A 24,523-nucleotide genomic window follows, 5' to 3' on the forward strand; every position below is an offset into this window, starting at 1 on the left:
TGAATCAAATCACTGCAAATACTTTTGTGAAAACCTTAACAATCACCAATCTGGTTTCTGCACTAGGGGATAAACTTTGTGCCATAATAAAGTGTTTTTTATAAATTGACAAGAAATGGAGGAAAGTTGCCGACCAATAACAATTGTAATGTTTCATATGCGTGTTTCATATGTAACAATGCTGCCAGAAGTCTGGGGTCTCTTTGTGAGGATAAACACTTGAGTAAATGAACGCTTCAGATCTATCAGCTAAAGAAATTAAATGAGATAGCATGCACTTGCGCCAACAATTTATTGAATATAATAGAATATATTTGATTAAGGGCAAAGAGTTACAGGCAACAAGCAGGGGAACCCTCCAGGATATTCAACCCAATCTTCCAAATGTCATGATGATAACTTAAAAGCAACCAACCTGTGTTAAATATGTAAAACAAGTGAAATGAGTGCAAATAAAACTGACAGTTAATCATTTACTTTTAAGATGCCAGTGATCACAGGGAAGATATTTACACTGGGAACTACCAGCCATGTTCAGAAAATATCTGCATGCATGGCAAATGTGAATATATTTATGCTCGCCGAGAGACATCCTGTCTGTAAGTATCTGTTTCTCTTTTCACTCCTTGTTATTATATGTTCACTAATCTCCTTTACAAGTTCAGATCATTCTTGATTCTTAGAAAGATTTTAAATAAAAATGTATAAATCAAGGCATAAATGACAAAAGTAAGGAAGATTGGATGAACCTTTATGAAACACAGATTTATCCACCACTGGAATATTGGGCTGAATTATTGCTACTGAGGCAGATAGCTCAAGTCAGGGAATTTCCCAAATCGTCTTGGTAGAAAAATGACCCTTCACGCTCTATTCTCACTCGGGAGGCAGGCACGGGAGAGTCGGCCTAGTGCCAAAGCACGCTGGTTAAAGGACCCCCTCTGTTCTTTGGGACTTCGTTCCAATTGTTTGGTTTAATTTTAGTTTGTTAGCCCTCACTCGTCGCACCCCGAAACTGCCCACCTACTCATGCCACCTCCATGCTGCAAGTCAATTCAATGCCAACTCATGTCCCTCACCCCAAATGGTGCTCCATACCTATCGTGCCTCTTCCACGCCCATTCACCCAGTACACACCATATACAGAATCAACAAACCTTATAGCAACAATGACATATGGGAAACTCATTATTATGCATGCTTTGTTGAGGGCCCTCCCCCCCCCTCCCCACACAACTTTTCTAAAAGGATAATATAAGTGAGTTTGTTTAGCTATGTGCAGAGAAGTGTTGACTTTGCTTGGTTAACACCTCTATGGGATTATTAATTATTTTTTGCTGTGATCCCTTTTGTCAATGTCCCAATGTTTACTCGGTTAATTAGCTTATTGTCATCAACAACGCTATCAAGCAGCACTTACTCAGCATAATCTGCTCAAGGATACTGAGTTTGGGTTCCGCCAAGGTCACTCTGCTCCTGACCTCATTACAGCCTTGGTTCAAATATGGACAAAAGTGCTGAATGTCAGAGGTGAGGTACACCAAGGCAACATTTGACCGAGTATGGCATCAAGGAGCCCTGGCAAAACTGGAGTCAATTGGAATCAGGGGGAAATCCTCCCTCCGCTGGTTGGAATTGTACTGGCACAAAGGAATATGATTGTGGTGATTGGAGGTCAATCATCTCAGCTCCATGACATCACTACAAGAGTTCCTTAGAGTAGAGTCCTAGGCCCAACCATCAATCTCCTTCCTTCCATTATAAGGTCAGAGTGGGAATTTCTGCGAGTGATGACTCCTCAGATACTAAAGCAGTCCATGTCCAAACACAGCAAGTCCTGGACAATGTCCAGGCTTGGGTTGACACATGGCAAATAACATTCATGCAACACAAATGCCAAGCAATGACCATCTCCAACAAGCGAGGATCTAACCATCGCCCCTTGACATTCAATGCTACTACCATCGCTGAATCCCCCACAATTAACATCCTGAGGGTTCAGAAACTGAACTGGACTAGCCATTTAAATACTGTGGCAACCAGAGATGGAAAAAGGCTAGGAAAGCTGTGGCGAGTAACTCACCTCCTAACTCTCCAATGCCTGTTCACCATCTACAAGACATAAGTCAGGAGTGTAATGGAACACTCTCCATTTGTCTGGATGAGTGTGTCTCCAACAACACTCAAGAAGAGACTTCCGGGTGCGGCGATGACCAGCTGAGTCGCACGTTTTGGCAGCTCCCGGTGAAACGGACTTTTGGGCTCTTGATAGGAGCCCCAACGACAATTTTGACGGCTAAAAACACTGTGCGGTAAACCAGAAGGGAATCCCCCCTGGATACGGGTGAAAAAAGGAGGAAAAAGTGCCCGGATTGCAGTGGATCCTTTAGAACAGCGGCAAGGAAGGCAAGCAAAAACCAAGATGGCGTCGTAAGGTGGCAGTTTAACATGGGGCCCTGAACAACAAGAGTTCTTGAAATGCTGTGTGGAAGAGCTCAAAAAGGAAATGAAGAAAGAGCTGTTGGCCCCAATACTACAGGCGATCGAAGGGCTAAAGGAGGAACAAAAGACCCAGGAGCGGGAGCTTCGGGTCGTGAAGGCAAAGGCAGCCGAGAATGAGGACGACATACAGGGCCTGGTGGTGAAGACGGAGACGCATGGGGCACATCAGAAACGATGTGTGGAAAGGTTGGAGGCACTGGAGAACAATGCAAGGAAGAACAACCTGAGGATTCTTGGTCTTCCTGAAGGTGTGGAGGGAGACTCTGGTAGATGAACTAAAAGGGAAATGGGAAGAAGAGCTGGGGGAGGAGATCGAGGAGGGGCTGTGGGCAGATGCCCTAAGCAGGATAAACTCGTCGTCCTCGTGTGCCAGGCTAAGCCTGATTCAGTTTAAGGTATTACACAGGGCGCATATGACTGGAGCACGGCTCAGTAAATTTTTTGGGGTGGAGGATAGGTGTGCGAGGTGCTCGAGAAGCCCAGCGAATCATACCCATATGTTTTGGTCATGCCAGGCACTACAGGGGTTTTGGATGGGGATGACAAAGGTGCTTTCGAAAGTAGTGGGGGTCCGGGTCGAACCAAGCTGGGGGTTGGCTATATTTGGGGTTGCACAAGAGCCGGGAGTGCAGGAGGCGAGGGAGGCCGATGTTTTGGCCTTTGCGTCCCTAGTAGCCCGGCGCAGGATATTGTTAATGTGGAAAGAAGCCAAGCCCCCGGGGTTGGAGACCTGGATAAATGACATGGCAGGGTTTATAAAGCTAGAGCGGATTAAGTTCGTTCTAAGGGGGTCGGCTCAAGGGTTCACCAGGCGGTGGCAACCGTTCGTCGAATACCTCGCAGATAGATAGATGGAATGGAAAAAAGGCGGCAGCAGCAGCAGCCCAGGATCGGGGGGGGAGAGGGGGGGTGGGGGGGGGGGGGGTGGGGGGGCGGGTGGGGGGGGGGGGGGAGGAGGAACCAGAAGGACTCTCTCAGGGTTGTTAATATATACTGTATAATATGTATAGGTCGTTGCGACAGATAATTATATATTGGACTGTTAAATGATATTTTTGGAGAGTGTTACTTGTGATAAGGCAGTTGCCAATTAGGGTTAGTTTTCATTTTTGTTATTTATTATTTATTCATTTTTTTGTTTATAAAATAGGTCATTGTTATTTGTGTTGTTATAATATTGTGTAAAGGATGCACAATGTACTGTGTTGGTTGACCAAACATTTTCAATAAAATATTTATTAAAAAAAAACAACACTCAAGAACCTCAACACCATCCAGGACAAAGCAACCCACTTGATTGCTACCCCTTCCACAAATATTGATCCCTCCACCACCTGCGAACAGTGGCAGCCATGTGTACCATCTACTGTACCAAGATGCACTGTAGGAACTCACAAGGTCCCTTAAGTAGCACCTTCCAAACCAGCGACCACTACCATGTAGAGGGACGATAGTAGAAGATAGTAGAACCCCACCATCTGCAGATTCCCCTCCAGGTCACTCACCACCCTGACTTGGAAATATATCGCTGTTCCTTTACTGTCTTGGGTCAAAATCCTGGAACTCCCTCCCTTACAGCACCGTGGGTGTACTTCCAACTCAGGCACTGCAGAGGATCAAGAAGGCAGCCCATCACCTTTTGAAGTGCAACTAGGGATGGGCAATAAATGCTGGTCTAACCAGCGATGCCCATATTACATACAAATTCTGTAATTGTAAATTTAAAGGTCTGATGATTTATACTTCTATAAAGTTTTTGGAATACCTTTTTTTTCAATTTGTTTGTTGTTGAATGGCTATTTTTAAAGCACTTTCACAGAGAGCATCATTACTATAGGTACAGTGTGCACAGGGAGCCGGTTTAGCTCAGTTGGCTGGACAGCAGGTTTGTGATGCAGAGCAACGTCAACAGCGTGGGTTAAATTCCTGTACAGGCTGAGGTTATTCATGAAGATCTTGCCTTCTCAACCTTGCCCCTCGTCTGAGGTGTGCTGATCCTCAGGTTAAAACCCACCAGCTCTCCCCCTCAAAGGTGAATGGGCATGGAAGGACCATAAGTTGGCATGGGGCTTCTAGGGACAGTGAGGTGGGTGGGAGGCATGAGTAGCCATTTATTTAGCATTGAGATGGCATAATAATAATAATAATCGCTTATTGTCACAAGTACGCTTCAGCAGTAATGAAGTTACTGTGAAAAGCCCCTAGTCGCCACATTCCGGCGCCTGTTCGGGGAGGCCGGTACGGGAATTGAGCTGCTGGCATTGTTCTTCATTACAAGCCACCTGTTTAGCCCACTGTGCTAAACCAGCCCCTGCAAGAGGGCATGGAGAGGGCATGAGTAAGGCCATTGGAAGTTACTTTTGAAAGGTTCTTGAATTCAGTCTACAGTTCACAAATCCTCAGAGGAGCTGTGAACAAAGAGTTATCAAGAAGCTGGCCCAACTCCACAAATATTGCAGGGTACAAAAGGTGAAGTCACACGGGATCAGGGGTGAACTGGCAAGGTGGATACAGAACTGGCTAGGCCATAGAAGGCAGAGGGTAGCAATGGAGGGATGCTTTTCTAATTGGAGGGCTGTGACCAGTGGTGTTCCACAGGGATCAGTGTTGGGACCTTTGCTGTTTGTAGTATATATAAATGATTTGGAGGAAAATGTAACTGGTCTGATTAGTAAGTTTGCAGACGACACAAAGGTTGGTGGAATTGCGGATAGCGATGAGGACTGTCTGAGGATACAGCAGGATTTAGATTGTCTGGAGACTTGGGCGGAGAGATGGCAGATGGAGTTTAATCTGGACAAATGTGAGGTAATGCATTTTGGAAGGTCTAATGCAGTTAGGGAATATACAGTGAATGGTAGAACCCTCAAGAGTATTGAAAGTCAAAGAGATCTAGGAGTACAGGTCCACAGGTCATTGAAAGGGGCAACACAGGTGGAGAAGGTAGTCAAGAAGGCATACGGCATGCTTGCCTTCATTGGCCGGGGCATTGAGTATACGAATTGGCAAGTCATGTTGCAGCTGTATAGAACCTTAGTTAGGCCACACTTGGAGTATAGTGTTCAATTCTGGTCGCCACACTACCAGAAGGATGTGGAGGCTTTAGAGAGGGTGCAGAAGAGATTTACCAGAATGTTGCCTGGTATGGAGGGCATAAGCTATGAGGAGCGATTGAATAAACTCGGTTTGTTCTCACTGGAACGAAGGAGGTTGAGGGGCGACCTGATAGAGGTATACAAAATTATGAGGGGCATAGACAGAGTGGATAGTCAGAGGCTTTTCCCCAGGGTAGAGGGGTCAATTACTAGGGGGCATAGGTTTAAGGTGAGAGGGGCAAGGTTTAGAGTAGATGTACGAGGCAAGTTTTTTACGCAGAGGGTAGTGGGTGCCTGGAACTCGCTACCGGAGGAGGTAGTGGAAGCAGGGACGATAGGGACATTTAAGGGGCATCTTGACAAATATATGAATAGGATGGGAATAGAAGGATACGGACCCAGGAAGTGTAGAAGATTGTAGTTTAGTCGGGCAGTATGGTCGGCACGGGCTTGGAGGGCCGAAGGGCCTGTTCCTGTGCTGTACATTTCTTTGTTCTTTTGTTGTTCTTTGGTGCTTGGAGATGCCTATCCCCTGCAATGAAACAGGTCCGGTTGGGAGTGCAGGGTCACAACTTGCACCCTTATCCTGTGCTAGCAAAAGGTAAGGTGCCAGGAATGGGCAACAATCCTGGAATCAGGTCCCAAATGCAACTTTTAAATGGCTCCACAGTCCCTCCAACTCCTTGTAAACTGGCCCACTCTGTCCAATTGTGGGTGCTGCACTTTAGGAAGGAGGTAAACATTTGAGAGAGGGTGTCAAAAAGAGTTTTCCAAAAATGAGGGACTTCAGTTATTTGGATAGATTGGAAAAGCTGAGTTCTCCTAAAGATGTCTGAGAGATTAGTTAGAGGTGTTCAAATCATGAGTGGTCTAGATGGGTAGAGAGAATGTTTCACTTTGACAGATGGCTCAAGAACCAGAGGACACAATTTAATAAGATTGGCAAAACAACCACAGGCTAATGAAATGGGCTACCTGAAAGGGTGCTGGAGGAAGATTCAATCATGGCTTTCAAAAGATACCTGAATGGGAAATGTTTGTAGGGCTATGGGGAACAGGAAGGGGATTGCAGCTAATTAAATTAAGCTTGCAGAGAGATGGCAGAGCCTGTAACCATTCTATAAATGTAATATAATCTTAGAGGTTAAGCATTTCTTCTGTGTCATGAAAGCATGTTTTCAGACTAATTTGTAATATTCAGATTCAACCACGATCCATTTATTTGGTAATTATCCCTTCTACTTTAACCTGATTAAATTTGCCACTATCATGTAATAATGTATGAAACAATAATTTACTCACAAACGTAATCGATAGCAGAGTTCATAGTAAGCTGAATATTAGTCTGTTGCTATAATAGAATGCCCAAGTGTTATCTTTTACACAATTAGCGATAAATGGATTTGAGCTGCACAGATTGAATGCTAAATCATCCTGTTTGTTCAAATTGGTAAAGATCTTTTGCTCTGACAAATGCAATCTTTAACTGCATTTTAAGTGTTTCCATAGGGGAAGATTTGCTTTGTTTACCAATTGTATGGAATCCTAAAGACATAGTGCATATTGTGCTACAGATGACAAACAAATGAAATGTCGTCGTCCCCTCATGTCAAGACAAAGTTTATCATTTTATAACCCTTCACTATGCAGTTCTCAAGTGTGCAGAATTATACTCATGATTGTCGATCTGGCTATTGACGGTACCACAGTACTGTAAGTGCATAACTGACCTGTGGTCAGACCCAAAATGACAGACTCAGTCCCAAAGGATGCTGTGATGAGTTCTGTAGCTTTTCTTTGAGCAGCTCTTTCCAGATCTGCAGGAAAGCTCAAATTCCAGGAAGATTTCACTGCCTCTAGTAATAATAAGACAGGATCATCCAGACATTATTCATTCCAATTGTGCATTTGCCATCACAACCAGCCATCAAATAACAAGGAACAGTACAGCACAGAAACACGCCCATTGGCCCTCCGAGCCTGATTCCTGTCTAAACTAACACCTTCTACACTTCCGGGGTTCCTATCCTCCTAGTCCCATCCTATTCATGTATTCGTCAAGATGCCTCTTAAACATCGCTATTGTATCTGCTTCTACCATCTCCCCCGGCAGCGCGTACCAGGCACTCACCACCATCTGTGTAAAGGGTTTGCCTCGCACATCACCTCTAAACTTTCCCCCTCGCACCTTAAACCTATGTCCCGTAGTATTTGATTATTCCACACTGGGAAAAAGCATCTGACTATCTACTCTGTCCTTGCCACTCATAATTTTGTAAACCTCTATCAGGTCGCCCCTCAACCTCAGTCATTCCAGTGAAAACAATTTGAGTTTATCCAACCTCTCCTCATAACTAATACCCTCCAGACCAGGCAACATCCTGGTAAATCTCTTCTTACCCTCTTCAAAGCATTCACATCCTCCTGTAGTGTGGCGACCAGAATTGCACACAATATTTCAAATGTGGCCAACTAGGTTTCTGTACAACTGCAGCATGACTTGCCAAGTTTTATACTCAATGTCCCGACAGATGAAGGTAAGCATGCATTTGTCTTCTTGACTACCTTATCCACCTGCATTACCACTTTCAGTGATCTGTGGACCTGTATGCCCAGATCGCCCTACCTGTCAATACTCTTAAGGGTTCTGCCATTTACTGTATAATTCCAACCTGTATTAGACCTTCCAAAATGCATTACCTCACATTTGCCCAGTTTAAAGTCCCTCTGCCATTTCTCTGCCCAAGTCTCCAACCAATCTATATCCTGCTGTATCGTCTGACAATCCTCAACTCTACCAACCTTTGTGTTGTCCGCAAACTTACTAATCGGACCAGTTACTTTTTCCTCCAAATCATTTATATATACTACAAACAACAAAGTTCCTAACACTATCTCTGCGGAACACCGCTAGTCACAGCCTTCACACAGGAAAAAGACAATGTTGTCGAGGAGAATACTGAGATTCAGGATACTAGACTAGAAGGGCTTGAGATTCATAAGGAGGAGGTGTTAGCAATTCTGGAAAGTGTGAAAATAGATAAGTCACCTGGGCCGGATGGGATTTATCCTAGGAAGCTAGGGAGGAGATTGCTGAGCCTTTGGCCTTGATCTTTAAGTCATCTTTGTCTACAGGAATAGTGCCAGAAGACTGGAGGATAGCAAATGTTGTCCCCTTGTTCAAGAAGGGGAGTAGAGATAACCCCGGTAACTATAGACCAGTGAGCCTTACTTCTGTTGTGGAAAGGTTTATAAGAGATAGGATGTATAATCATCTGGAAATAAATAATTTGATTAGAGATAGTCAACACGGTTTTGTGAAGGGTAGGTCGTGCCTCACAAACCTTATTGAGTTCTTTGAGAAGGTGACCAAACAGGTGGACGAGGGTAAAGCAGTTGATGTGGTGTATATGGATTTTAGTAAAGCGTTTGATAAGGTTCCCCATGGTAGGCTACTGCAGAAAATACGGAGACATGGGATTCAGGGTGATTTCGCAGTTTGGATCAGAAATTGGCTAGCTGGAAGAAGACAAAGGGTGGTGGTTGATAGGAAATGTTCAGACTGGAGTCCAGTTACTAGGGGTGTACCACAAGGATCTGTTTTGGGGCCACTGCTGATTGTCATTTTTATAAATGACCTGGAGGAGGGCGTAGAAGGATGAGTGAGTAAATTTGCAGATGACACTAAAGTCGGTGGAGTTGTGGACAGTGCGGAAGGATGTTACAAGTTACAGAGGGACATAGATAAGCTGCAGCGCTGGGCTGAGAGGTGGCAAATGGAGTTTAATGCAGAAAAGTGTGAGGTGATTCATTTTGGAAGGAATAACAGGAAGACTGAGTACTGGGCTAATGGTAAGATTCTTGGCAGTGTGGATGAGCAGAGAGATCTCGGTGTCCATGTACATAGATCCCTGAAAGTTGCCACCCAGGTTGAGAGGGTTGTTAAGAAGGCGTACGGTGTGTTAGCTTTTATTTGTAGAGGGATTGAGTTTAGGAGCCATGAGGTCTTGTTGCAGCTATACAACACTCTGGTGCGGCCGCATTTGGAGTATTGCATGCAATTCTGGTCGCCGCATTATAGGAAGGATGTGGAAGCATTGGAAAGGGTGCAGAGGAGATTTACCAGAATGTTGCCTGGTATGGAGGGAAGATCTTATGAGGAAAGGCTGAGGGACTTGAGGCTGTTTTCGTTAGAGAGAAGAAGGTTAAGAGGTGACTTAATTGAGGCATACAAGATGATCAGAGGATTGGATAGGGTGGACAGTGAGAGCCTTTTTCCTCGGATGGTGATGTCTAGCACGAGGGGACATACCTTTAAATTGAGGGGAGATAGATATAAGACAGATGTCAGAGGTAGGTTCTTTAGTCAGAGAGTAGTAAGGGCGTGGAAAGCCCTGCCTTCAACAGTAGTGGACTCGCCAACACGAAGGGCATTCAAATGGTCATTGGATAGGCATATGGACAATAAGAGAATAGTGTAGATGGGCTTTAGAGTGGTTTCACAGGTCGGCGCATCATCGAGGGCTGAAGGGCCTGTACTGCGCTGTAATGTTCTATATTCTATGTTCCATTCAGAAATGCACCTTTCAACCGTAACCCTCTTTCTTCTATGATCGAGCCAGTTCTGTATCCACCTTGCCAGCTCACCTCTGATCCCGTGTGACTTCACCTTTTGTACCAGTCGGCCGTGAGGGACCTTGTCAAAGGCTTTACTGAAGTCCATGTAGACAACATCCACTTGCCTACTTATCCTTCATCTTCACAGTAACATGCCGGTCTTGAATTCTAATCAACTGACGTTTGAAAGATGCTCACATGTCAGATGTTGATTCCTGTCAAACAGCCACCCCAATCTAAATTCTTGGCTGTCTGGATACAGAATTGGCTGGCCGAAAGGAGATAGCGAGTGGTAGTGGATGGAAAGTATTCCGCCTGGAGGTCGGTGACCAGTGGTATCCTGCAGGGATCTGTTCTGGGACCTCTGCTCTTTGTGTTTTTTATAAATGACTTGGTTAAGGAAGTGGAAGGGTGAGTTAGTAAGTTGCCGATGACACAAAGGTTGGTGGAGTTGTAGATAGTGTCGAAGGCTGTTGCAGGTTACAACAGGACATTGGCAGGATGCAGAGCTGGGCTGAGAAGTGGCAGATGGAGTTCAACCTAGATAAATGTGAAATGATTCATTTTGGAATTCAATTCGAATTTGAATGCTGAATACGGGGTTAAAGGCAGAATTCTTGGAAGTGTGGAGGAACAGAGGGATCTTGGGGTCCACGTACATAGATCCCTCAAAGTTGCCACCCAGGTTAATAGGGTTGTTAAGAAGGCATGTGGTGTGTTGGCCTTCATTAACAGGGGGATTGAGTTTAAGAGCCGCGTGGTTTTGCTGCAGCTTTATAAAACCCTGGTTCGACCACACTTGGAATATTGTGTCCAGTTCTGGTTGCCTCATTATAGGAAGGATGTGGATGCTTTGGAGAGGGTGCAGAGGAGATTTACCAGGATGCTGCCTGGACTGGACTGGACTTAAGAAGAAACGTTGAGGAAGCTAGTGCTTTTCTCGCTGGAGTGAAGAAGGAAGAGAGGTGATTTGATAGAAGTGTTCAAGGTGATGAGAGGCATGGATAGAGTGGACAGCCAGAGACTTTTCCGCAGGGCAGAAATGGCTGTCACGAGGGGGCATAATTTTAAGGTGATTGGAGGAAGGTATAGGGGCGATATCAGAGGTAGGTTCTTTACACAGAGAGTGGTGGGTGCGTGGAATGCACTGCCAGCAGAGGTGGTGGAGTCAGAGTCATTAGGGACATTTAAACGACTCTTGGACAGGCACATGGAGAGCAGTAAATTGAAGGTGTGTAGGTTAGGTTGATCTGAGATTAGGAGAAATGGTTGGCACAACATCGTGGGCCGAAGGGCCTGTACTGTGCTGTAGTGTTCTATGTTCTATACGTTCTACGTTCTTCAGTTCCTGCCTAATGTTGTTGTAATTAGCCTTTCCCCAATTTAGCTCCTTCACCGGAGGACTACTCTTATCCTTATCCACCTCTACCTGAAAACTAAAATTGAATGAATAAATAAATCCATCGAATCACTACAGTGCAGAAGGGGGCCATTCATTCGGCCTATCGAGTCTGCGCCGACCCTCTGAAAGAGCACCCTACCTCGGCCCATGCCCCTGCATTAATTCCGGAACCCAGTTAATCTGCACATCTTGGGACACCAAGGGACAATGACCAATTCACCTAACCTGCACATCTTTGGACTGTGAAAGGAAACTGGAGCACCCGGAGGAAACCCACACAGACACGGGGCGAACTTGCAAACTACACCCAGGGCTGGAATAAAACCTGGGTCCCTGGCGTTGTGAGGCAGCAATGCTAACCACTGTGCCACCATTCCGCTCATCAGTTGAAAGAAAACATGAAGCTCTTTGATGCTTGTTTAAAGATGATGTTGCCATAATATCACTGTGCTTCACAAAATAATTTTCAATTAAATTCACCAATCTTGTGTAAAGCTTAGATTTTTTCCAACTCATTCATACACTCCAGTAAGGTTAAACATTTTGACACGAGGAGAGAAATACGTAACTCCATTTCTGCCAGCACTGCACAGACTTGTAGCAATTCACCAGGGAAAGACAGTGCCACATGCTGTGATATCAGTGGAGGACGTCATGGAGGTAGCGAGCTGTGGTACAGCTGGCATCCGATGCAGATCCGCACCAAGGAGAGGGCTGGTTCACCAGCTAGGAAACAGAGTTTGGAATGAGGACAGAAAACAATGGCTTCACACTTCCCAGTATTCAACTGGATGTTGGATAAGCAGTCTGATAATTAAGGAACAGTAGAAAAGCCAAGGGAGGCGTGGTCAACATCCATGTGAAAACTAAATGCTATGCTTCTGGATGATGTTGCAGAGGGACAGCATATGGATGAGAAATAAGAGGCGCCAAGGATAGATATTTGGGGGTCACAGAAGTGGCTGAGTAAATGCTACTTCATCTATGATTACATTGATAAGAATGGAACTAATTGGGAGCAGTCTCACCCAATGGGAAAACAGTGGAGAGGGTTGGAGGACAATGAAGTGGTCAACTGTGTTAAAGGCTGCAGACAGGTTGAGACTGGATTCTGCACGCACGTACTCACGTAGTCAAGATAATTTTATTTCAATTTACTGTACTTCATTGCTCTTCTATTTACTTGATGCATAATCCAGCCATAACATTGGGACAAATTAATAGGGTAGTATAATATGTCAGTACAAAATGGTTGTGCTGGAATAAAATAGTAAGCACAGCTAGAATCAGTGGCATATGGAAAAATCAATGAAATCTGAGAACTCCATTAAATGCTACATTAATCAGAGAACACTCAATTAATGAAGGAAATTACTCAACATGGCCCCACAGCTAATAGCCATAGAAATGGTACAGCATAGAAGGGGCCCATCCTTTCCATGCTGACACAAAGGCATCCAGGTACTGTTTCTAATCCCATCTTCCTGCACTACAGGAATGGTGCAGCTATCCAAACGTGGTTAGACCCCACTTGGAGTACAGTGAGCAGTTCTGGGCACCACACCTCAGGAAGGATATGTTGGACTTGGAGAGAGTGCAACGTAGGTTTACGAAAATGATACCTGGATTACAGGAGTTGAGTTGCGAGGAGAGATTATTTAAATTAGACCTGTGTTCGCTAAAATTTAGACGGTTAAGGGGTGATCTGATTGAAGTATTCAAGATATTAACAGGGAAAGACAGGGTCGATAAACTATTTCCACTGGTTGGAGATCGTAAAACTAGAGGGCATAGTCTAGAAATTAGGGCTAGACCATTCAGGAGAGATGTTAGGAAGAACTTCTTCACTCAAAGGCTGGTGCAGGTTTGAGACTCTGAGATATAGATTTTTGTGAAGCATAGATATTATGGGACATGGGACAAAGGCAGGTGTATGGAGTTACGTCACAGATTAACCATGATCTCATTGAATGATGAGTCAGGCTCGAGGGGCTGAATGGCCGATTCCTGTTCCTGTTCCTATGTTCCACATGGTCCATGGCCCTGCAGCTTACAGCACTTAAGGTGCAGATCCAGGTACTTAAGAGTTTAGGGTCTCTGCCTCCACAACCAACTTAGGCCGTGGATTCCAGACACCCACCACCCTCTGCGTAAAAACGTATTTCCTCATGTCCCCTTTAAACCTTCTGCCTCTTAGTTTGAATCTATGACCCCAGGCTTTTGAAATCTCTTGCCAAGGGAAATAGGTTCCTCCTGTCTATTCTATCTCTACCCCGAACAATTTTTATTACTTAAACCATGTCACTGCTTAGCTTTCTCTGTTCCAAGGAGAACAACCCCAACCTCTCCAATCTCTCTTCGTAGCTACAATTCTCCAGCCCTCGCAAAATTTGAGTAAATCTTTTCTGCACTCCCTCCAGAGTAATTACATCCTTCCTGTAACGTGGTGACCAGAACTACACACAATACTTAGACAGTTCGATCATTACTTATTACTTAGTTTATCGATCAATAAAGCAGCAGGGGCTGTTTAGCACAGGGCGAAATCGCTGGCTTTGAAAGCAGACCAAGGCAGGCCAGCAGCACGATTCAATTCCCGTAACAGCCTTCCCAAACAGGCCCTGGAATGTGGCAACTAGGGGCTTTTCACAGTAAATTCATTTGAAGCCTACTTGTGACAATAAGCGATTTTCATTTCATTCATTATGGGCGCAATTTCCCTGCCTCGTTGCGCCTGACTTGTTTTGATTTATTGTCACATGTACCGAAGTACAGTGAAAAGTATTTTTCTGCGGCCAAGGGAACCTACGCAGTACGTACATAGTAGACAAAAAAAAGAATAATCAACAGAGAACATTGACAAATGGTACATCGACAAACAGTGATTGGTTACAGTGCGGAACAAGGGGCCAAACAAAGCAAATACATGAGCAATAGCACCATAGGGCTTCGTGAATAGTGTTCTTACAGGGTGATGCAACAAGGCCATTGAAGCACGTGAGAAGCCTCTCGTGGAATGTGGGATGCTCAAAATGTCTCGTGAGATTCAACGAAATCTGGCGAGATGTCGTGATCTGGATCTTGCCGTCACTAGGTGTGATCCAGATTAGAAAGGCTCATTTAAATATATCTTCGCTGGATTCTCACAGCGCCCAGAACCTAATGGCCCCATCTGGGAAGATGCAGAAGGGGTAACGGCGCCTGGTGGAGTGCGGGCTCTCACAGCCGTTGGAGACCCTCGGGTGGTTGGGCTATGGGCAGGGTGGCACCCTGGCACTTACACAGGCACTTTGGCACTACCAGCCTACACCTTGGCACTGCCACCCAAGTACCCTGGCAGTGTCATCCTGGAACTTAGAACATAGAACGATACAGCGCCGTACAGGCCCTTCGGCCCACGATGTTGCACCGAAACAAAAGCCATCTAACCTACACTATGCCATTATCATCCATATGTTTATCCAATAAACTTTTAAATGCCCTCAATGTTGGCGAGTTCACTACTGTAGCAGGTAGGGCATTCTACGGCCTCACTACTCTTTGCGTAAAGAACCTACCTCTGACCTCTGTCCTATATCTATTACCCCTCAGTTTAAAGCTATGTCCCCTCGTGCCAGCCATTTCCATCCGCGGGAGAAGGCTCTCACTGTCCACCCTATCTAACCCCCTGATCATTTTGTATGCCTCTATTAAGTCTCCTCTTAACCTGCTTCTCTCCAACGAAAACAACCTCAAGTCCATCAGCCTTTCCTCATAAGATTTTCCCTCCATACCAGGCAACATCCTGGTAAATCTCCTCTGCACCCGCTCCAAAGCCTCCACGTCCTTCCTATAATGCGGTGACCAGAACTGTACGCAATACTCCAAATGCGGCCGTACCAGAGTTCTGTACAGCTGCAACATGACCTCCTGACTCCGGAACTCAATCCCTCTACCAATAAAGGCCAACACTCCATAGGCCTTCTTCACAACCCTATCAACCTGGGTGGCAACTTTCAGGGATCTATGTACATGGACACCTAGATCCCTCTGCTCATCCACACTTCCAAGAACTTGACCATTAGCCAAATATTCCGCATTCCTGTTATTCCTTCCAAAGTGAATCACCTCACACTTCTCTACATTAAACTCCATTTGCCACCTCTCAGCCCAGCTCTGCAGCTTATCTATATCCCTCTGTAACCTGCTACATCCTTCCACACTATCGACAACACCACCGACTTTAGTATCGTCTGCAAATTTACTCACCCACCGTTCTGCGCCTTCCTCTAGGTCATTGATAAAAATGACAAACAGCAACGGCCCCAGAGCAGATCCTTGTGATCCACTTGTAACTGAACTCCATTCTGAACATTTCCCATCAACCACCACCCTCTGTCTTCTTTCAGCTAGCCAATTTCTGATCCACATCTCTAAATCACCCTCAATCCCCAGCCTCCGTATTTTCTGCAATAGCCTACCGTGGGGAACCTTATCAAACGCTTTACTGAAATCCATATACACCACATCAACTGCTCTACCCTTGTCTACCTGTTCAGTCACCTTCTCAAAGAACTCAATAAGGTTTGTGAGGCATGACCTACCCTTCACAAAGCCATGCTGACTATCCCTGATCATATTATTCCTATCTAGATGGTTATAAATCTTGTCTCTTATAATCCCCTCCAAGACTTTACCCACTACAGACGTGAGGCTCACCGGTCTATAGTTGCCGGGGTTGTCTCTGCTCCCCTTTTTGAACAAAGGGACCACATTTGCTATCCTCCAGTCCTCTGGCACTATTCCTGTAGCCAATGATGACATAAAAATCAAAGCCAAAGGTCCAGCAATCTCTTCCCTGGCCTCCCAGAGAATCCTAGGATAAATCCCATCAGGACCCGGGGACTTATCTATTTTCAGCCTGTCCAGAATTACCAACACCTCTTCCCTACGTACCTCAATGCCATCTTTTCTATTAGCCTGGGTCTCAGCATTCTCCTCCACAACATTATCTTTTTCCTGAGTGAATACTGACGAAAAATATTCATGAAGTATCTCGCCTATCTCTTCAGACTCCACACACAACTTCCCATCCCTGTCCTTGACTGGTCCTACTCTTTCCCTAGTCATTCGCTTATTCCTGACATACCTATAGAAAGCTTTTGGGTTTTCCTTGATCCTACCTGCCAAATACTTCTCATGTCCCCTCCTTGCTCGTATTAGCTCTCTCTTTAGATCCTTCCTCGCTACCTTGTAACTATCCATCGCCCCAACAGAAACTTCACACCTCATCTTCACATAGGCCTCCTTCTTCCTCTTAACAAGAGATTCCACTTCTTTGGTAAACCACGGTTCCCTCGCTCGACCACTTCCTCCCTGCCTGACCGGTACATACTTATCAAGAACACGCAGTAGCTGATCCTTGAACAAGCTCCACTTATCCAGTGTGCCCAACACTTGCAGCCTATTTCTCCACCTTATCCCCCCCAAGTCACGTCTAATGGCATCATAATTGCCCTTCCCCAGCGATAACTCTTGCCCTGCGGTGTATACTTATCCCTTTCCATCATTAACGTAAACGTCACCGAATTGTGGTCACTGTCCCCAAAGTGCTCTCCTACCTCCAAATCCAACACCTGGCCTGGTTCATTACCCAAAACCAAATCCAACGTGGCCTCGCCTCTTGTTGGCCTGTCAACATATTGTGTCAGGAAACCCTCCTGCACACACTGTACAAAAATCGACCCATCTAATGTACTCAAACTATATCTTTTCCAGTCAATATTTGGAAAGTTAAAATGTCCCATAATAACTACCCTGTTACTTTCGCTCTTATCCAGGATCATCCTCGCCATCCTTTCCTCTACATCCCTACAACTATTTGGAGGTCTATAGAAAACTCCCAACAAGGTGACCTCTCCTTTCCTGTTTCTAACCTCAGCCCATACTACCTCGGAAGATGAGTCCCCATCTAGCATCCTCTCCGCCACCGTAATACTGCTCTTGACTAGCAGCACCACACCTCCCCCTCTTTTGCCTCCTTCTCTGAGCTTACTAAAACACCTAAACCCCGGAACCTGCAACATCCATTCCTGTCCCTGCTCTATCCATGTCTCCGAAATGGCCACAACATCGAAGTCCCAGGTACCAACCCATGCTGCCAGTTCCCCTACCTTATTTTGTATACTCCTGGCATTGAAGTAGACACACTTTAAACCACCTACCTGAACACTGGCCCCCTCCTGCAACGTCAAATCTGTGCTCCTGACCTCTATACTCATTCTCCCGTACCCTAAAACTACAATCCAGGTTCCCATGCCCCTGCTGCATTAGTTTAAACCCCCCCAAAGAGCACTAACAAATCTCCCCCCGAGGATATTTGTGCCCCTCAGGTTCAGATGTAGACCATCCTGTCTGTAGAGGTCAGAAAGAGCCCCAGTTATCCAGAAATCTGAATCCCTCCCGCCTGCACCATCCCTGTAGCCACGCGTTTAATTGCTCTCTCTCCCTATCACGTGGCACAGGCAACAACCCAGAGATAACAACTCTGTTTGTTCTAGTTCTGAGCTTCCATCCTAGCTCCCTGAAAGCCTGCCTGACATCCTTGTCCCCTTTCCTACCTATGTCGTTAGTGCCAATGTGGACCACGACTTGGGGCTGCTCCCCGTCCCCCTAAGGACCCGGAAAACACGATCCGAGACATCACGTACCCTTGCACCCGGGAGGCAACATACCAAACGTGAGTCTCTCACGCTCCCACAAAATCTCCTATCTGTGCCCTTGACTATCGAGTCCCCAATTACTAATGCTCTGCTCCTCTCCCCCCTTCCCTTCTGAGCAACAGGGACAGACTCCGTGCCAGAGGCCCGTACCCCATGGCTTACCTCTGGTAAGTCGTCCCCCCCACAAGTATCCAAAGCGGTATACTTGTTTCTCAGGGGAACGACCGCAGGGGATCCCTGCACTAACTGCTTCTTCCCAGTCCCTCTTACAGTTACCCATCTATCTCCAATCTTTGGTGTAACTAATTCCCTGAAGCTGCTATCTATGACCCCCTCTGCCTCCCGAATGATCCGACGTTCTTCCAACTCCAGCTCCAGTTCCCTAACTCGGTCTTGGAGGAGCTGGAGATGGCAGCACTTCCTGCAGGTAAAATCAGCAGGGACACTAATGGCATCCCTCACCTCAAACATCCTGCAGGATACTTCAAGGGTGCCTTGGTGGCAGTGCCAGGCCAGCAGGGACACTGCCAGGTTGGCAGTGCCAAAGTGCCTGGGTTCCAGGTTTCCCATGCCAGTGTCAGACCCGGGTTGTCTTGCCCATAAGAGTTGGGATTGCAGGTGGGCGGTTGCTCGAAGGCTGGGAAGAGATGAGTTGGGTTCAGTGAGGGTGTCTGGAGGCTGTGGTGGGGACACTGATGGGGGTTGAAAGGTCAGAACAAACCTTTAAAAACAGCGCCCGATCCGTGAGTGCAGGAAATGATGCAAGTGTAGCCTTGATGTTTCAGGCGGGATAGAGGGGGATGTAAAAGGGGAGGCGGAGTTGCGCTACTTGTTCAGGAGAGTATCACAGCTATACAGCGAGAGGACACCTCAGAGGGCAGTGAGGCTATATGGGTAGAGATCAGGAATAAGAAGGGTGCAGTCACAATGTTGGGGGTATACTACAGGCCTCCCAACAGCCAGCGGGAGATAGAGGAGCAGATAGGTAGACAGATTTTGGAAAAGAGTAAAAACAACAGGGTTGTGGTGATGGGAGACTTCAACTTCCCCAATATTGACTGGGACTCACTTAGTGCCAGGGGCTTAGACGGGGCAGAGTTTGTAAGGAGCATCCAGGAGGGCTTCTTAAAACAATATGTAAACAGTCCAACTAGGGAAGGGGCGGTACTGGACCTGGTATTGGGGAATGAGCCCGGCCAGGTGGTAGATGTTTCAGTAGGGGAGCATTTCGGTAACAGTGACCACAATTCAGTAAGTTTTAAAGTACTGGTGGACAAGGAAAAGAGTGGTCCGAGGATGAATGTGCTAAATTGGGGGAAGGCTAATTATAACAATATTAGGCGGGAACTGAAGAACATAGATTGGGGGCGGATGTTTGAGGGCAAATCAACATCTGACATGTGGGAGGCTTTCAAGTGTCAGTTGAAAGGAATACAGGACAGGCATGTTCCTGTGAGGAAGAAAGATAAATACGGCAATTTTCGGGAACCTTGGATGACGAGTGATATTGTAGGCCTCGTCAAAAAGAAAAAGGAGGCATTTGTCAGGGCTAAAAGGCTGGGAACAGACGAAGCCTGTGTGGCATATAAGGAAAGTAGGAAGGAACTTAAGCAAGGAGTCAGGAGGGCTAGAAGGGGTCATGAAAAGTCATTGGCAAATAGGGTTAAGGAAAATCCCAAGGCTTTTTACACTTACATAAAAAGCAAGAGGGTAGCCAGGGAAAGGGTTGGCCCACTGAAGGATAGGCAAGGGAATCTATGTGTGGAGCCAGAGGAAATGGGCGAGGTACTAAATGAATACTTTGCATCAGTATTCACCAAAGAGAAGGAATTGGTAGATGTTGAGTCTGGAGAAGGGGGTGTAGATAGCCTGGGTCACATTGTGATCCAAAAAGACGAGGTGTTGGGTGTCTTAAAAATATTAAGGTAGATAAGTCCCCAGGGCCGGATGGGATCTACCCCAGAATACTGAAGGAGGCTGGAGAGGAAATTGCTGAGGCCTTGACAGAAATCTTTGGATCCTCGCTGTCTTCAGGGGATGTCCCGGAGGACTGGAGAATAGCCAATGTTGTTCCTCTGTTTAAGAAGGGTGGCAGGGATAATCCCGGGAACTACAGGCCGGTGAGCCTTACTTCAGTGGTAGGGAAATTACTGGAGAGAATTCTTCGAGACAGGATCTACTCCCATTTGGAAGCAAATGGACGTATTAGTGAGAGGCAGCACGGTTTTGTGAAGGGGAGGTCGTGTCTCACTAACTTGATAGAGTTTTTCGAGGAGGTCACTAAGATGATTGATGCAGGTAGGGCAGTAGATGTTGTCTATATGGACTTCAGTAAGGCCTTTGACAAGGTCCCTCATGGTAGACTAGTACAAAAGGTGAAGTCACACGGGATCAGGGGTGAACTGGCAAGGTGGATACAGAACTGGCTAGGCCATAGAAGGCAGAGGGTAGCAATGGAGGGATGCTTTTCTAATTGGAGGGCTGTGACCAGTGGTGTTCCACAGGGATCAGTGCTGGGACCTTTGCTCTTTGTAGTATATATAAATGATTTGGAGGAAAATGTAACTGGTCTGATTAGTAAGTTTGCAGGCGACACAAAGGTTGGTGGAATTGCGGATAGCGATGAGGACTGTCTGAGGATACAGCAGGATTTAGATTGTCTGGAGACTTGGGCGGAGAGATGGCAGATGGAGTTTAACCTGGACAAATGTGAGGTAATGCATTTTGGAAGGGCTAATGCAGGTAGGGAATATACAGTGAATGGTAGAACCCTCAAGAGTATTGAAAGTCAAAGAGATCTAGGAGTACAGGTCCACAGATCACTGAAAGGGGCTACACAGGTGGAGAAGGTAGTCAAGAAGGCATACGGCATGCTTGCCTTCATTGGCCGGGGCATTGAGTATAAGAATTGGCAAGTCATGTTGCAGCTGTATAGAACCTTAGTTAGGCCACACTTGGAGTATAGTGTTCAATTCTGGTCGCCACACTACCAGAAGGATGTGGAGGCTTTAGAGAGGGTGCAGAAGAGATTTACCAGAATGTTGCCTGGTATGGAGGGCATAAGCTGTGAGGAGCGATTGAATAAACTCGGTTTGTTCTCACTGGAACGAAGGAGGTTGAGGGGCGACCTGATAGAGGTATACAAAATTATGAGGGGCATAGACAGAGTGGATAGTCAGAGGCTTTTCCCCAGGGTAGAGGGGTCAATTACTAGGGGGCATAGGTTTAAGGTGAGAGGGGCAAAGTTTAGAGTAGATGTACGAGGCAAGTTTTTTACGCAGAGGGTAGTGGGTGCCTGGAACTCACTACCGGAGGAGGTAGTGGAGGCAGGGACGATAGGGACATTTAAGGGGCATCTTGACAAATATATGAATAGGATGGGAATAGAAGGATACGGACCCAGGAAGTGTAGAAGATTGTAGTTTAGTCGGGCAGTATGGTCGGCACGGGCTTGGAGGGCCGAAGGGCCTGTTCCTGTGCTGTACATTTCTTTGTTCTTTGTTCTTTGTTCTTTGACAGGGCATTGCCCGCCAAGGCTAAAAAACGGCAAAATGCCGTTGAATAGCTGGATCTTTCTTGGCACTGCAGGTACCAAGAAACATCCTGCTAAATGTACCCGAAACGGGACTCTGTTTTTGTCCCATTGAATCGCGTCCTATATCCCTATTTTGTATTCTATACCTCTGCCACTGAAGGAGAGCTTTCCTCATGCCTTCTTTGCAACCATATCTACCTGTGCTGCTGCCTTTAGGGACCTGTGCACTCACACGCCAAGGTCTCTCACTTCATCTGCATTTTTCAGTATATTCCCATTTATTGTGTATTCCCTTTTACTGTTTGACCTCCTTAAATGCATTACCTCGCCCTTATCAGAGTTTAACTCCATCTGCCACTTTCCTCCCCACTCCACCAACCTATTTATATAATTTTGGGGCTTACAGCTATCCACTATACGACCAATTTTTGTGTTGCCTGCAAATTTCCCAATTGTGCCCCCCATGTTCGAGTCCAAAATCGTTAATATACCAACAAACAGAAGGGGGCCCCAACACTGAGCCCTGCGGAACACCACTTGAAACAGCTTTCCATTCGCAAGGGCAACTATCGACCATTACCCTTTGTTTCCTGTTACTAAGCCAACTTTGGATCCAACTCGCCACATTGCCCTGTATCCCTTGGGCTTTTACTTTTTTGACCAATCTGCCATGTGGGACCTTGTCAAATGCCTTACTAAAATCCATGTGGACAAAATCCACTGCATTACCCTCTTTGATACTCCTTGTCATTTCCTCAAATAGTTCAATCAGATTAGTGAGGCATGGCCTTTCCTTAACAAAGCCATGCTGACTAATAATAATAATAATAATCTTTATTATGTCCCTGACTAGTCCATGCCTTTCTAGCTGATAGTTTAGCCGATCTCTCAGGGCTGATTCTAACAATTTTCCACCACCGAAAGTAAGGTTAACCGACCTATAATTGTTTGCCATTTCCTTCATACCCTTCTTAAACAACGGACCCACATTTGCATTCCTCTAGTCAAAGAACAAAGAACAAAGAAATGTACAGCACAGGAACAGGCCCTTCGGCACTCCAAGCCCGTGCCGACAATGCTGCCCAACTAAACTACAATCTTCTACACTTCCTGGGTCCGTATCCCTCTATTCCCATCCTATTCATGTATTTGTCAAGATGCCCCTTAAATGTCACTATCGTCCCTGCTTCCACCACATCCTCCGGTAGCGAGTTCCAGGCACCCACTACCCTCTGTGTAAAAAACTTGCCTCGTACATCTACTCTAAACCTTGCCCCTCTCACCTTAAACCTATGCCCTATATCATCGCTGAACCCTTTCCCATCAACCACCACCCTCTGTCTTCTTTCAGCTAGCCAATTTCTGATCCACATCTCTAAATCACCCTCAATCCCCAGCCTCCGCATTTTCTGCAATAGCCTACCGTGGGGAACCTTATCAAACGCTTTACTGAAATCCATATACACCACATCAACTGCTCTACCCTCCTCTACCTGTTCCATCACCCTCTCAAAGAACTCAATAAGGTTTGTGAGGCATGACCTACCCTTCACAAAGCCATGCGGACTATCCCTGATCATATTATTCCTATCTAGATGATTATAAATCTTGTCTCTTATAATCCCCTCCAAGCCTTTACCCACTACAGACGTGAGGCTCACCGGTCTATAGTTGCTGGGGTTGTCTCTGCTCCCCTTTTTGAACAAATGGACCACATTTGCTATCCTCCAGTCCTCTGGCACTATTCCTGTAGCCAATGATGACATAAAAATCAAAGCCAAAGGTCCAGCAATCTCTTCCCTGGCCTCCCAGAGAATCCTAGGATAAATCCCATCAGGCCCCGGGGACTTATCTATTTTCAGCCTGTCCAGAATTGCCAACACCTCTTCCCTACGTACCTCAATGCCATCTATTCCAATAGCCTGGGTCTCAGCATTCTCCTCCACAACATTATCTTTTTCCTGAGTGAATACTGACGAAAAATATTCATTTAGTATCTCGCCTATCTCTTCAGACTCCACACACAACTTCCCATCCCTGTCCTTGACTGGTCCTACTCTTACCCTAGTCATTCGCTTATTCCTGACATACCTATAGAAAGCTTTTGGGTTTTCCTTGATCCTACCTGCCAAATACTTCTCATGTCCCCTCTTTGCTCGTCTTAGCTCTCTCTTTAGATCCTGCCTCGCTACCTTGTAACAATCCATCGCCCCAACTGAAACTTCACACCTCATCTTCACATAGGCCTCCTTCTTCCTCTTAACAAGAGATTCCACTTCTTTGGTAAACCACGGTTCCCTCGCTCTACGCCTTCCTCCCTGCCTGACCGGTACATACTTATCAAGAACACGCAGTAGCTGATCCTTGAACAAGCTCCACTTATCCAGTGTGCCCAACACTTGCAACCTACTTCTCCAACCTATCCCCCCCCCCAAGTCACGTTTAATGGCATCAGAATTGCCCTTCCCCCAGCTATAACTCTTGCCCTGCGGTGTATACTTATCCCTTTCCATCCTTAACGTAAACGTCACCGAATTGTGGTCACTGTCCCCAAAGTGCTCTCCTACCTCCAAATCCAACACCTGGCCTGGTTCATTACCCAAAATCAAATCCAACGTGGCCTCGCCTCTTGTTGGCCTGTCAACATATTGTGTCAGGAAACCCTCCTGCA

At 46.0% G+C, this 24,523-nt stretch overlaps 1 protein-coding gene across 1 annotated transcript in view; it reads left to right on the top strand.

The window, feature by feature from the left end:
- LOC140424975 (tomoregulin-1-like) overlaps positions 1 to 24,523 on the top strand; it is a 494,486-nt gene that overhangs the window by 455,218 nt on the left and 14,745 nt on the right. Inside the window, exon 8 of the mRNA XM_072508717.1 lies at positions 485 to 599. Coding sequence (XP_072364818.1) covers positions 485 to 599 — 115 coding nt within the window. The remainder of the gene's footprint in view (positions 1 to 484; positions 600 to 24,523) is intronic.

The sequence above is a fragment of the Scyliorhinus torazame genome, chromosome 6 (genome assembly GCF_047496885.1).
Source record: "Scyliorhinus torazame isolate Kashiwa2021f chromosome 6, sScyTor2.1, whole genome shotgun sequence".
Classification (NCBI taxonomy): domain Eukaryota; kingdom Metazoa; phylum Chordata; class Chondrichthyes; order Carcharhiniformes; family Scyliorhinidae; genus Scyliorhinus; species Scyliorhinus torazame.